The sequence below is a fragment of the Dermochelys coriacea genome, chromosome 15 (assembly GCF_009764565.3).
Source record: "Dermochelys coriacea isolate rDerCor1 chromosome 15, rDerCor1.pri.v4, whole genome shotgun sequence".
NCBI lineage: Eukaryota > Metazoa > Chordata > Testudines > Dermochelyidae > Dermochelys > Dermochelys coriacea.
Window position 1 is genome coordinate 6,273,154 of NC_050082.1, and position 15,322 is coordinate 6,288,475.

At 42.2% G+C, this 15,322-nt stretch overlaps 1 protein-coding gene across 4 annotated transcripts in view; it reads right to left on the bottom strand.

Annotated features, from left to right (window-relative positions):
- RBM19 (RNA binding motif protein 19) overlaps nucleotides 1–15,322 on the bottom strand; it is a 114,522-nt gene that overhangs the window by 64,463 nt on the left and 34,737 nt on the right. For 3 of the 4 annotated variants that reach the window (XM_043497809.1, XM_043497811.1, XM_038373136.2), the window contains exon 21: nucleotides 14,763–14,879. In XM_043497809.1, coding sequence (XP_043353744.1) covers nucleotides 14,763–14,879 — 117 coding nt within the window. Of the gene's footprint in view, nucleotides 1–6,219; nucleotides 6,369–14,762; nucleotides 14,880–15,322 lie in introns of all 4 variants that reach the window. The other variant, XM_043497812.1, reaches the window with a different exon arrangement.

Sequence of the window (15,322 nt, forward strand, 5' to 3'; positions counted from 1 at the left end):
AAGTGCATATTCTCATGTCACAAATGGAAAAACTGAGGCACGGGGCTGTGATGTGACTTGTTCAGTCAAGTGGAAAGTCAGTGACAATGCGAGGAAGAGAACTTGAGTCTCCCAACACCTAGTTTGGTGCTCTATCAACTGGACAATGCTACCTCCCTAATATACATAGCATCTGCTCACGATGTCTAAGGAAAGAGGGACTGAAGACAGTTACTTGTCTTTTAAGAGGAGGCTTTCTAGAGGAACTGGCAAGTGCACGGAGGAGCAACGAGTCAGAAAAGGTTGACTCTCTTCAAGCAGAGTATCTTTTAAGGTTGGACAGTTCCCTTAATCTTCATCTGGAAATAGTCTCACAGAATCGTTCACACAATAAGAGAAGGAAGCTGGTAAGAGCTGGCAGCCTCACACGGTTCAAATGTAACCCTGCAAACCTTGCTGATGAATTTTTACATAGTATTCCTGCAAATAGTCACTGCCTGAAGAGCTAACAATAAGCACAGTGCACCAACAAAGGTCTCTTCCTAGGGTATTATTTGGAGCAACTGTACCTACACTACAAAATTTGTTAGTCTCTAAGGTGCCACAAGTACTCCTTTTCTTTTTGCGAATACAGACTAACACGGCTGCTACTCTGAAACCTGTACCTACACTGGGGGTGCAACTTTCACTGTACCCGTGAAAATGCAGATTCAGTCAGGGAACTCAACAAGAGATTAAAAAGGAACAGAAGGCAAAAGGCTCCTGGACTCCATTTCCAAAGAAACTGAGCACTTGCAGCTCCAACTCGAGTTTTGGGAGCTCCACACCTCTAAAAAAATATCTGGCCCGGTGAGTCTACATGCAGCTCCTCTAAGCTCTCAAAGCTGAGCATTTTACATTACACATCTTTACTGCGCAGAACCTCAGACACAAGCTGCATCCCAATGCACTTTATAGTGGGGTTTTTTAAACACAGGATAAAAACAAAAGGGAGAGGAACGTTAAGCAGCATTGGCGAGAGAGGAGAGGCAGGTTTGAAGATGAGGTCAAGGGGATAGCTGAGTGGTCTAAGCTCCAGCTCTGAAGTCCCTAGAGCCGCAACCCTTTCTTCTTCTGAGATTGGTAAATTGAAGTTTCCCAGGAAAGGCTCTTTTCAGACGGTAAAAGGCCAAGGCCATGATCTTTGTTTTGATGGACGTGGAGATGCCACAGACTTGAGAATTTTGGACTCAAATTTTCAGCTCCTCCACTGTTGTACAGCACACTGCAAGCTTTGCTGATGCCCTCTGCCCCAGACGTGGCTGTACCCCCTCAGTGCTGTTAAATATACAGTTAGGAAAGTGCTGTGGGATCCCTTCAGGATGAAAAGGTATTACATAAAATAGAAGACAGTGTATTAGGAGACTCAAAGGCAGAAATCCAGCTCCAGATGACTGGGAAGTTGAAGGCTCTTGCACCAACAGAGCTGGAGTAGGTGAAGGGACCAAAAGGAGGTAGGCAGGGGACGGGTCCATGGAAGATTTTTAAAATGGGAGAGTAATTTATAGACACAGCCTGACTGTACATCTGCCCCCGGCCATTGCAAGAATCCTCCCAGTCATAGATGGCAATTGCATGTAAAGAAGGCTTTGACCGAAGTCCAACGTGTAACAGCTTCTTCATTCCCTACAGGTAGTGCAGTTTCCTCCCACCCTTCTCCACGCCGCAGTTTGCAGAGTAGACCTGCCTGCTGCAGCAGACCTAATTTCATGAGGCTTTTGTGCAAGCAGCAGGGTGGAAAATGATCATCAGGGGCCATCATGTGGAGACGTGCCCCTCCCGTTTCCTAGATCCAGCCTCCCTCCCCCAGAACCCAGGCAGCCTGAACCTGCTGGGCCGGTGCTGTAGCAGAGAGAGGCTACCAATGATCATTCCAAATACCAGCTGTTCTGAAGCAAGAGAGTGCTCTCTGTTCCCATCCCTTCGCAGCTCCCGCCTTCCCAGACACTGATGAGCAAGACAGCGCAGTCCTGCGTGACAGCGTGAAATTAATACGATTTTGGGGAAAGTTGGCAATGAATAATGAGCATCTGAAATACCTTAATTCCACCCCTCGCTTCCACTTTAACCCCTTTGCTGCTGGCATGCCACTCTGGCACGTATGTGGGCTTAAGGTGCAAACAGTGGCAATTCTGTAGGGAAGCAGCTCTGAAGAGGCAATTGGCTCCATGTAAGCAATTGTATTGCAGAGTACGTTTTTTCAAAGGCCAGAAGCAGTTGGGCCTGGTATGAGGAGGTGCTCTGATCGTACCCTGGGCTTTGGAATACAGGAGTCCCTGGACTGACACCTTCTTCCAGCCTAAATGGTGGTGCTCAGATGAATCACACAAAGGAATGAATCCCCATGCAAGGGAGCTAGAAACCATGAGGCATTTGCCCCTTCCCCTAACCCCCGGGTCAAGTCAGAAAACGCACCTGCTAGACTGTCCAGAATAAAGGATTAGATCATTGCCTCATATCATAAAGGGTAGCAGAAAAGACCTCACAGCCGGGACACAGGGATGAAGCAATTGTGCAAAAGCCAAGAAGGGCCCGAACCCAAGGGGAGTGGAGAGGATATTCTGTGCCCAGATACCATTTGCTAGCAGAATAGTCTATGGGAGCTCCTGTGATAAAGGCTACTAAACAGAAAGGAGGCCACTGAAATCCGACAAGGTGAACGGGATCAACTATGAGAAGGAAAACCTTTTAATCCTAAAAGACACTCCACTCTTACCTAGAGCTTTTCATCACTAGATCTCAAAGCACTTTACAAAGGAGGTCAGTGTCTTTATCCCCATTTTACAGAGGTGAAAAGTGAGACAAAAAGAGGGGAAAGTGACTTGCCCAAAGTCACCCAGCGGCATGGCCAGGAATAGGTCTCTCAAGACCCAGTGCAGTTCTCTATCCACTAGTCCACCCTGTCTCACTGCTTCCTCTAAGCAATATACTTGTACTGTTCCACTGGCACGCACTGACTTATCCACTGTGACAGGTTCGGGCCAGATGGCTACAGGAGAGTAATAGAAGGCAGATATATTAGCCCCAGGTTAAGTAGGTCCCTTTTCCCTGGGTAAGGTAACAGGGAAGGTTCCAGAACAATCAGGAATCTTCTGGAGACAATTAAGACAGATAGGCTGATTAGAACACCTGCAGCCAATCAAGAAGCTGCTAGAATCAATTAAGGGAGGCTAATCAGGGCACTTGGGTTTAAAAAGGAGCTCACTTCAGTTTGTGGTACGCACGTAAGGAGCTGGGAGCAAGAGGCGCTAGGAGCTGAGAGTGAGAATGCGGATTGTTGGAGGACTGAGGAGTACAAGCATTATCAGACATCAGGAGGAAGGTCCTATGGGGAGGATAAAGAAGGTGTTGGGAGGCCGCCATGGGGAAGTAGCCCAGGGAGTTGTAGCTGTCGCACAGCTGTTCCAGGAGGCACTCTAGACAGCTGCATTCCACAGGGCCCTGGGCTGGAACCCAGAGTAGAGGGCAGGCCTGGGTTCCCCCCAAACCTTCCAACTCCTGGTCAGACACAGGAGGAGTTGACCTGGACTGTGGGCTCACAAAAATGGCCAAACTGAGGGCTATTGTGAAGCTCCAAGGCGAGCAAATCCGCCAATAAGCACAAGACCCACCAAGGTAGAGGAGGAACTTTGTCACACACACTCTTATCTTTCTTGCCTAAAGTATTTAGCTTATAAATTGAAGCACCTAGTTGGTGACTTGCCATCTGATGACCAGAGAGCCAGCCCTAAGAGGCCACCACAGAACCAGCTTAACTTGACCTTTTCCAGCCTAGCCAAAGACAGAAATGGATGCTGCAGCTTCCTTTTGGTTCACAACTTCCAATCTGGTCAGGCGACCCCTAATCTCAGCACTCTCAGAAAGGTCTCTCCTAGTGCAAGAGTCAGGCTGGCTTCTAATTTCGTCCATGCTTTGGTCATGTGACATAAGGATGACTTGTCTCTTTCACCAGGAGGGCTTTGGGCAGGGCAGCGTTTCTGCTGCTGCCCTATTCCCTCTCAATCCAAATCAAACACTGAACATTCCAACTGCTCTTCCTGGTTTTTCAAGGGCTCTATTCCCCAAACCACTCTCTTAAGAGGAAAAATAAGTAAAAGCTAGATGTCCGTTCACCTGCAAGGCTGAGGTTCCTGGGAGGAAAGGACAACTTACAAGAGGTTTATAAAACCATACTGTGTCTTTTCATAAGCACGGAGAGTGAAAACTTGCTAAAAATATCTGAATTTTAAAATCCACTGGATTGAAAGGAACACCAATAACATCAGTCCAATGTTGCAGCTTGTTAAAACAATGCAAAGAATGGATTTTGCAAGTGTCAACATGAATGGAAAGCATTTGGGTGTCTTTAACAGAATGTAATTTTATTAAGACATTCCCACGAAGGGAGGAAGACTGAAAAATAAAATACAATATGTACTACTGAAAAAAAGATAGTGAAATTGACCTATCTTCATGGTGAAATGCAAAAAATTAAAGTGCTTTTCATTCTCAATATTTCAAGAAATCTAAAAATAGAAAAGGATTTTTTTTTTAAATACTTGTTTTCAATCTTGATTGTTCCTTGAATTACAAACTTAGAAGTGATCAGCTTTAGATGTCAGGCAACTACAATTTCTATATAGCAGCTTCTAAAAACCCTTATGGCCAACTTAAAAGCCATCTTAATAGTCAAGCATGCATCTTGGAAACACACATGCTTTGCCTCTGTCCTATGACAAAAATATTCTTTTTAACAGGTCAGTCAAAAGAATAATACTTTGTAATATGAACAGCACTGAATGGGTACCCAAAGGAGATGTTGGACAAGATTACTGGGACTCAGCAAGTTGCTTCCTATGAAGAAGAAACTTAAAAAGCATCCATTCACGCACACGCGAGTCACCAATCAGAACAGATACGGTGGGGGGGGGGAGATTGCCAGAGGGTAACCCGTTTGAACATGGTATTTCAAACAAAAAACAGAAAAGCACTGATGAAAAACAAGGAATGGGGTGTAGGAAACTAATTAAGCCCCGTCACTAGGTTCAGCTTAGTGCATTGGTGAGAGCTACATCAGCAAAAATTACAATGAGGGATCCTGGAAATTCTTAGTTTGCATTAGACAATCAGCCAGAGTAAGGACAGGCAGTTGAAAATGGCTCAGTGGAGAGGTTTAGGGGAGCAATGAGGAGGCTTGCGGTCTGGAACGTTAGCAACTCACTAAAATCAACTACTGTGATTAATATTCAGACCTCAGAAAGGAAAGATACACTGAAGTAAGGCTGTCAAGACAGAGTTAAAAAAAAATTATTCTGTTAAACACTTTTCAGTTTCAGTTTTTAAAGAGAACATTGAAAGCCCATTTAACTTATTCTCACATGGCTCATCTTGGACAGTGAAACTAGACTGGTTAGTTTCATTTGCTTGTTCTCATGCACTAGTCCAATGCTGCTGTGTTGGGGTTTCTAGCACTGCCTGAGCAGACCACAAAAAGAAAGAAAATCTTCATTTAAAAAAAAACAACCATGAATACTTTTATAATGTGGTGACAGACACAGACATGCACAATCCTTGCATTTGCATGTGAAAGTAGGTACTAGTACCTCTTGAAGCTGCATCTGCAATTTGATTTCAATAAAAGCACTTTTATGGAAAGCACATTTTCACATTGTCAGAGGTAACCTGGTGTTTTGAATCAGGTGTGTGGAACTATTAGTAAATCCTCTGGCTCAGGCCTTGTTGTAAGCATGCACCAGGGATAGATTGTAAGGCCCTGACAACAGCAACACAAACACAGAAAGTTATAACATTGTTCTATTATTCTTTATATTGCAATAGCCTCAACAGGCCTCAATCAGGGATGGACACCCTATTGTGCTCGGCACTGTACAAACATAAGATATTCCCTGGCCTACCAAATAGTGCAGATTGGGTGTCCCTGAAATGTGCAAAAGCCTTGGATGTGTGCAAGGGCTGAATGCTGTTAAAGTGCTGTCTACACTATAGAATGGAACCAGACATGACCACAACCGTAGCGTACACAGGCCCCAAGAACAGAGGCTAAAACCAGCGCTTAATCTTTAGTCATTTCCATCAGGAAGCAAAAAAACAGGGATAAAAGAAAAGTCTTCAAAGACAAAAGGGACAAAGATCACACAGAGGTACAACAGGTGAGGCCACTGCAGCCCAACCCACACACTGTTAATGAATACCTCTTCCCACCTGTTGTGAATGCTGCCATTCACTCTCCTAGCAGGAGGCTCACACCTACAGGAAGGAACAGGTCCCAGAGATGCTCTGGAGGAGGGGGAAGTGCAGCCGAGCAGAGAAACTCCATCCTTTTAGGATTGTGAGGCAATGTGGAAAGACACCTACAGCACAGAGGTTCTCAGTCAGGAAGGGTGAGGGCAAGTTGCTGGGACAAATGCACTGATTAAAGAGCATCAAGCAGTTGTTTGGTTTTTTTAAAGCACTTAAAGTGTTCCCCAGCCTGCCCCCCACAAACCCCACCTAATCAGAGATTGGATGCATGGGCCAGAACACAAGCATAAGGGCTAGAAGTGTAATATTTCAAAGATAAATTTCCTGTTTAAATTCTACATCGCAATTCTGCAACCTGTGGAAGTGCAGAGCACACAGGGCTTGTTCATAGTTGCAACACCGTGTGTGTTCATACATGAGGATCCCAACTGTCAGACACAGGATCCTAAATATGAAGCTGAAATCCAGAATTAAAACACTAAAGGGTAAATCCTCAGTTGACATAAACTGAAACTATTCTGAGTTATGCCAGTTTAGGATCTGGCCCTAAATGGTGCATCAAAAATTGCTTTAATTCACCTGTAATAAATGTCCAGGTATAGGATCTGCACATTGTATTTAGGTGCCACCTTTGAAACTGGGTCTCCAGCATAGAGGTTTTTCACTAGTGAATGTACAGATTGAGCAATACCATCCCATACAAAAGATTACAAACACATGAACCCATCTGTAGTGTAGACACACATCATACGCATGCATTTCAGATGTATTTTAGTCTAGCTCTACCATCTACGGATAGTCCCAATGAAATCAGCTATGCAGTCAGTTAAGTAGAGGATATCAGTTCTTCCTCGGCATCTTTAAACCCATCCTTACCTCTTCATTCCTATTCCTAAAATCCATGTGTCCTCATCTCACTTGCCTTAATTACTGCAAGCTCCTCCCTTCTTTGCTTCTCACCTTGCTCCTGGTCCCCTCCATCTAACAAGCACTGCCGTTTGGCCTACATGACTCCATTTCAAATCCTCTCACCAGCTTCCTCTCCTCTTTCTGAGGAAGTTCAAGCTCCTGATTCACCTTCACAGTCCTGCACAACCTTACTGCTCATGCCCCTCTTGCACCAACCAAGCCTTCCTCCCCAGTGACCTTTTTGTCTTCTGTGCTTGGCCCATTCTGGTCCTTCTGCTTACAGACCCTGCTTTACAAAGAACCACTGTTTCCTTTCTTCTTCAACCACCTTCTAACAATAACCCACTGACAAAAATACAGGTAGGAAAGAGGACTTCTGCTCCACTTCGAAATTAGACGTTTGCCTGGTTATCAGGCATATCATCTCAACTGCATTATCCATGTGTCTTCTCTAAGTAGGCACAGCACCTAGCTGCTCTAAGATAAACCAAGGCCCATGTTAATCATGCATCCTTCCCACTCTAGCACAAGCAGATCATTCCAGCTAGCTTCAGCTCTGGGATCATTACAGGAAATCCACCAACGAGACAGCGATAGTAACATTATCCACCTCGTAAGAGGCCGTCATTCAGATGAGCATTCAGTACATGAGTCTCTTCGGAAAATCCAAGAGGCAAATCTGTTGCATATTCAACCACCTAATTATTTCCCTCCTCAGTCTGAACATGCTCTAACAAAAACATACGAGACAATTCTGTAGCTTTCAGCACCAGGAGAAACAGCAGCATCTTTCATTTTAATTTACTCCCTGGGCAGTCCAATGTTCCCCAAGAAACAAAGGGTACTCGTGTGTCTTTGTACATAAATATGATTCCTCAAACAATTCTAGCCAAAAGCTGATATTAAATATAGATCTAATGACAAGTGGCAGTAGCTCTTGGTCATTCCAGGATTACCAGGTTTTCCTGTGCTATTTCTGCTCATGCATACTAATTTTTTTTTTTATTGGTACATTGCTAATCCTGACTTGCTGTACCAACAAGGTTATAGACAGAGCTACTTGAAATCTGACAGAACAGCTTTCTGCAAAGAAATGCAGTTTCCCTGAAACCTAAACATCTCATGGCAACATGTCAAATTCAACAAAGTTTTCGATAGGGGAAATGTCTAAATAGATTGTTTAGACTTTCATTTCAACAAGGTAAAAACGTTTCATTGTGACTGTTTGATTCAGTTTGTTTCAAATTTTATATTAAAATATTTTATTATATGTATGTATCATATAGGTTTACTATGTTAACATAATATAAAAGCTAAACAAAATTAATCAAAATATTTTGACATTACCAAAGTATTTTGAAAGTCCCAAATTGAAGTGCCCCGAAATTTTCATGTTGTGGGAAATTTCAGCTTTTCAATCAGATTCAGAATAAAATATTTCAGTATTTCCCCACAAAATGGAAATTCCAGTTCCCAACTAGCGCTAATTATGGATCTTCAGTGTCACAAACACCAAATATTTGATGAATTTCATTAACATTTTACTGTCCTGAACAAATGTGATAATGCAGTCTGGTCCTTAGGTGAAATTCTGAGGACCTGGTCTACATTAGAAAATTAAGTCAGCTTAATTACATCACTAAGAGGTGTAAAAAATCCACACCCGAGTGGCATAGTTAAGCCAATCTAATTCCCCCTGTAGACATTGCTAGGTCAATGGAACGATTCTTTCATCGACCTAGCTACCATCTCTCAGGGAGGTGGATCAGCTGCGCTAACAGGAGAATCCCTCCCATCGGTTTAGGTAGCATCTACAATGAGGGACTACAGCGGCACAGCTACATCAGTGCAGCTGTGCCACTATAGTGTTTTAAATGTAGATGAGCACTAATACAAATTGATTATCTGTGTTATGTCCTTCCACTGATTCTGTATTTTAGTACACGCAAACTTTACACATCCCACAATTCGTTTAGTCGGCATTATATTCCCATATGTGCCTATCTGTTTTTGCTTCCATTTTATAGGGGTAATAAATAATATAATAAATAGAAAGCATTATATTAGCATTAATAGCAATCCTTTTTGTTAATGCACATATGTCTGCCTACTCTTTGTTTCCAGAGGTTGTATGGAGGATTCTTCTAGGGCTCAATATTTTGAACTGTTGAATAGACACAATAATTTGACCAGAAAGATCTGTACTGGGTTTTAAGCTGCTAGAAGGATTTAACGAGTCACTTGAAAATAAAAATATCTAAAATAACCATTCCCACTTTTAAAATTGCAGGCACAGTACAATAATCAGTGTCAGGTGCTTAGCTATCTTAGCATTTTTAGTGTGTCATATACCCGAGCACATAGGAGTTGAACGTACCAATTACTACCACTTAGCTCTTATATAGGTAAAACCTCACTGTCTATTGATGGACAATTTTCTCTCTTCTGCCTTTGGTTAGTGAAAATTTCTATGGGTTCAAGTGCAGGAAGATATCTTGGGGAAGGGAAAATTTTTACCAGTCTTTTACTTGGAGAAAGGTGTGAACATGGAGCGTGTCTTGCACTAGACTTCATTATATCTCCATGTTCCTTCATAATGAGGAATGAAGAGCTCATTCTGGTAACAACTCTTATTTTAATAGGTCATTCCAAGCTTTGAAGAAGTGGATAATGACATAAGAATAACTTTATAAAGATTTAGTTAAAAAAATAAAAAAAACTCGACCTATTTTATCAACTGTATCCTTCACCCATACTTTTTTTCTTCCAGAAGAACAGATCCAATTTCCAAATCTTACCCCTTGTAATACAGTTTTAGATTCATGATTGCTTCTACTTCGTCGGTCAGAGGGAACTTACTTCTATCCTGGCTAGTCTGGCTAGATTGCTCTTCTAAAAGCACTATATCATGAGTTGAGATTATTTTTTGGGGGGAGGAAGGGTTTGTTTTAAGAAAATAAGCAGCAACAACAAAGCCTTTGAAAAAGAATAAAATAGATAGACCGTTTATTTTTAGTACATTAAACCTGTCCAGTATCATATTCCAATCTTCAATCCATTGGCTTCTCTAAAACACAATGTTACTTTCACATAGCAATGTGATATGCTATATTTATTCCTAGGAACCATAACCATGTTCTGGTACTATTTTCAGCTGTGTTCTTTTCCCCCCCAATAGCTGTAACCTTATTCCTGTTAAGAGTGAGGTCCATATAAATTTTGTAACCAGAAAGTCTTACTAAATTTGAATGAATTAGACTCCTACATGTAGGATACAGAGGTGATCGGATGTACAAAAATGTATCTACATATAAAGCTATATAACTTAGTGTTTAGACTGGAAGTAAACCTTGAATTTTGGAATTTTCTCTCTCTCTTTTTTTTTTAATATGTTCTGAAGGCAAATAATGGGGCTAGTGGGCAGCCTAGTTTTCTTCCTCTGCTCATCTGGAAGCATGAGGCAGTGACAGATAGTTCTAATTTTAGAACAGGGTTTATACATCTTACCCAATTTACAAGCAAATTCCCCAAAACCATACGTTTCCGAAAGAAGCCCCACTCGACCCCATCACAAGCTTTTTCTGAATCTGATTTTTATGACAGCTCTTATTCCCTTATTTGGTGGAGTGTGCATCATGTGCATTTATAATTCTACGAAGGTAGCCTACAGTGTTCACCACTCAACAAGTCCTATCTGATCTAGAGAAAATGTAAAGGACCTTTTTCCCTTTTAGTTGCTCCTATTTTAGGAGGAGAAAAAATCTTCGTAACTTCATGTTCAGTGATGCGAGTCTGTACAATAATGCCTCCATTTTTTATGCTCTCTAAGTTGGTGTAGGAAGTGATATGGCTATGAAACAAAGCATTAAGATCAAGACTTCTGACGGGAAGTGGTGATTATGTGGGACCAGCATGACACGTTTGAAAGGAACCTAATTTTCAGAAATTGCTCAGGAGCTGCCCTCTGAAAAATAAGGTCTTTTCACAGGTCTCAAATTAGACACCCAAAATCATTACTCATTTTTGAAAATATTAGTTTAAGAGAGTCTCAATATAGTATCAAAGAATTAGAAGTCTTCATCTGAGAAATTTTTTTTGTCTCCCCTCCCCCATTTTGGAAATGGACAGTTATAAATTATAAACTATATAACTAGCAGCCTCAGCAAAGAGAGCAGACAGACTGAAATATCCTCATTATTAGGGATAGTCCCTCCAGGCCAGGATTCAAGTATGGCGACAGATACAGTATGAGGAAAAGCTTATTCCAGTGTTGTCCATGCTTAGGCAAAGGATTCAGACTCCAGGACTGCCAATCCGGCAGTGTTCACCATCACCAAATGCACATGAAGAAAATGGAATACCTTCACTTTCCAACACACTCCCTATGGATTAAAACCTTTTCCCCAAACCTCTGAATCCAAAGATCTGTGCCTTGAATCCCCTGCAAGCTACAGTTTTGGGAAAGCAACACTAATTTAACACCCATGCATGGATTTTCCGAAAGTGTTTGTCTTCATCCTCCCTCTTCCTCTGAAGTTTTGTTAAAGTGATCCAAAACCCACCACTGCCAAGACCAGGGTGCAGGTCTTCAAGGTTAGTTTGAATTGGCTAGAGGAGAGTAACGACACGGGAGTGCAAGGACAAGGCAGCCTTTTATATGCATTTTAGCTGGTTAGTATTGCATCCTAAACTATAATCCTCATTCCACAGAGAGGCTAAGCACGGTGATGATGGATCTTTGAATCGACAAAACACTAGAGGAGAAAGATGAACAGGATAAGCTGCAACTCTGAACAATCCATGAACGGAAGACTCCAAAAGTCTGCACTGTTTAAACAAATCAATCATTGTCCATTTCAAACAGCTAGCGTTGCTAACACTTATTCTTGGGTAGATTTAAAAGGGAGAGTTCACGTGACAAAGCTTGAAAGGTGAACACATTTTTATAGAATAAAAAGGATTTTAACCTTCTGTGTTTCATATCCTGCCCAGACAATAATTCAGAAGTGGAGTAAAGGAAGTGGGTTATGTGACAACATCACTTGGGTGGCTGGAAAGTGGCTTTTAAACATGTGAAACAATAGAGAAGAGGTTTGTCCCACAAAGTCTTTAACCTCCACAGGCAGAGCTACCATTGGCCTGCAGTGTCATTGTCTGCGAGCAACAACTGCAGTTCCCCTCTTGTCCTTTATTTCCTGAGAAGACTAAGAGTGCCCCCTTCTGCCTTGATGAGGGAAATGCCTCTGGTTCCAAAGAATTGTTTTAAACTAAAAAATTATTATTAAAAAGAAACCCACCAAAGGACCTAAATCTATGGAAAAGACTTACAATTTTAAACAAAACCCAAAAAGAATGCCTGTCATTTAATAATGTTCAATGTGTGCAAATTTTTAGCCCTTCTGATAAAAATAAGTAGAGACATTATTAAATCAGCTCATTTCTCTCATTGCTGGCTTTTGTTCTGAAGATAAATAATGTGTTCCTAAATATATTGTGTAATTAAGTGAAACTGACATTTTGGTGGAACATTGCTTCCTGATTAACATGCATTGTTCTTAACATGCTTTTGATAATGGGCTATAAAAGCCTCGTGTTCCTTAAAACAGACACTATCAAACTGGTCCCATACCCCCATCTTCTCAACCATGCATTGTTCTTCAAAGCCCTTTTAATAACGTGAAACAAAACATCTCTCTGTACTGATCTTTCATCTTTTGGACAAGTACAGATTCCTCCTGTCCCCTGAATATATTACAGAACCGAAAGCCAGCCTGGTTCTGTTTATTATTTGGTCTGTTGGCTGGTAAACTGCGGATATCAGTTGAGCACTGGCAATTTGGTTGCTCTACAACTGGCAGGAAGAGTTAAATTTGGGGCTTGAAGAGTCTCCTATGATTAGAAATCCGGGGGCAATTTTCCTCCCCATCCTAAGAAATTTGAATAGCTAAGATCCAAATTTTGGGTCTAGACCATTTCTGAGGGCTCTATCACTGTTCTGTCAAAGTACAAGCATACAAGATATAAGCGCCTTTAAATAGATAAAGACTTCTGGCTAGAAGAGCCCTCTCTAGTCTATATAGGTTCTTTTACTGTGCTCATTACAATAGTATCTGAGCAGCTTCCAGCCATAAGCAATGTGACTAACATACTTCTAACACATGGTTACCTCAGCCTGGTTCCAATTAAATAGATACAACATCCCTAGCCCGCGCCCACCCCTTGCACAGAAGAATTGGCCAACAAGCAGTGAGGGCACAGGATCACACTTTCCCCCTATGGAGGCCTAAGTATTTTGTCTCTTATGCCTTGGCAACACTTCTACAAAATTTCATGCTAATACAGTATTTAGAAACCCATGAATAAAAGCTCTCCAGGGACCTCTAGTTTTGCTCACCCCAACATGTCATTGGAGGATTGTTCCCTACACTGTTCTTCAGTGCACGATACTGGTTTTCTCTGAGTGGGTTAAGCATCTGGATTTCCCCCCCATGTTCTTTGGGGAATGAACCTACAGTCTAACAGGGTTCATTGTTAGGAAAGCTAAAACACATTCAACCTAACCCCGCAAGGCCTGAAGAAGTCCTCTCTATACCCTTTCCAAACACTGATACCATGAACTCACACCCTAAAAGACTTTGTTTTCATATAGCTGTTTGCATCAATATACCTCAAGGCAGGTCAGCATCATTATTCTCCGAGACACAGAGAGGGGAAGTGACCTGCCCCCGGTCACCCAGCAGGTCAGGGCAGAGCTGGAAATAAAACCTAGGGGGTCAATTGGATTATTTGATATTCCCTTCTGTCCGTAAACTCTATGACTCCCCCAGTTTACTCTAGTATCCAAGCAGCAGCACAATCAGACGAGGTTGGGGTAGGAAATGTGCCTTATTCAATATTATGCAAAGCACCCCAGATTTGCGATGTTTTATCAATGCTTAAAAAGCCAACAATTTCTTGGTGCTTCTCACACCTCACTTTCTTGGGAAAGTCACAGAATACATTCTGGACAAGGAGACATTTGAGGTCAGATTCTCAGTTATGATCTGAACCCTTTGCACTGCTTAAGGGATGCAAAGGAGCCAGTTTCTGTCTGTTACCCATCAGCTGAGAACTGCCCCAGTTAAGAAAAGTTGGGGCACAGAACTCAGCTCCTGCACCAACTGTATCAATGCAGCTCAGGGAACATGTCAGGAAAGATAGGGATGTATTGGGGCATCTCGGTGTGTATCCTTAGTGGGCATATGATCCCTAGGGGACCAGACACTGTTGGTGTACATTAGTGCGCCCCCAGGTTGCTCTAATTCAGACAGAGGCTGGTGCAGTTTGGCCCTCAGGATGAAGACACTACGACCCACTCGCTGATGCGCCTCCGCTTTCGCCCCACATGCTCCGACTCAAAGTGAAGCTCAGATACAGAAGTAATCTGCTTATTTCATGTGTCCATATCTGCACTAAATAAAAGTCTCACTTAACCCGTAAGACAACAGTTCCGTAATATTTATGATCAGACAGCAAGGTCACCTGCCAAAAGCAGCCACCAATGCCCCAGTGAGTAACGTCCCACTGAGCAGATGAGTAGCAGCAGATTTTTTTACCTGAACAGCTCTCTGATTTCCCTCACGGTTGCCTGGAATGGGATATTTCGAACCAAAATCTTGGAGCTCTTTTGCTTCTTGAGTGTTTGTTTTTTGCGGGATGGTGTCACAGTGGGCCTGGTAAATCAACGGAGACATGGTAAGTTACACTGTAGAGAACAAAACACAGACCTCTCTCTTTCTGGTTCCTTCCAGCTTACGAATCTAGACATTCTGGAGTCCAGTTTCCTGATCGACATGGTCAATGGCTTCTTATTTGAATCAATGGATGCTTCATAGACCAGATGGGAGAACAGAACAGTTTGATTACAGTTATACTTGAAATATATAAAAATCTGCCTCATTATTTTAAAAAGGTCATAGTCTTCCTATGTGTTTGTGCATTACCTTGCAGACAGGACCCCAATCTTAACAGGGGCTTCTGAGCTGGGTGCTATTTGAAGACAAATAAATAAAGCACTACCTAGGGATTATCATTCTGCAACAGAACAATCCTTCTGTTGGTTTGCTGACCTGCTCTGGTGCAGCAGGGAGAAGAAGTTTGCAACGCTGGCTAAATT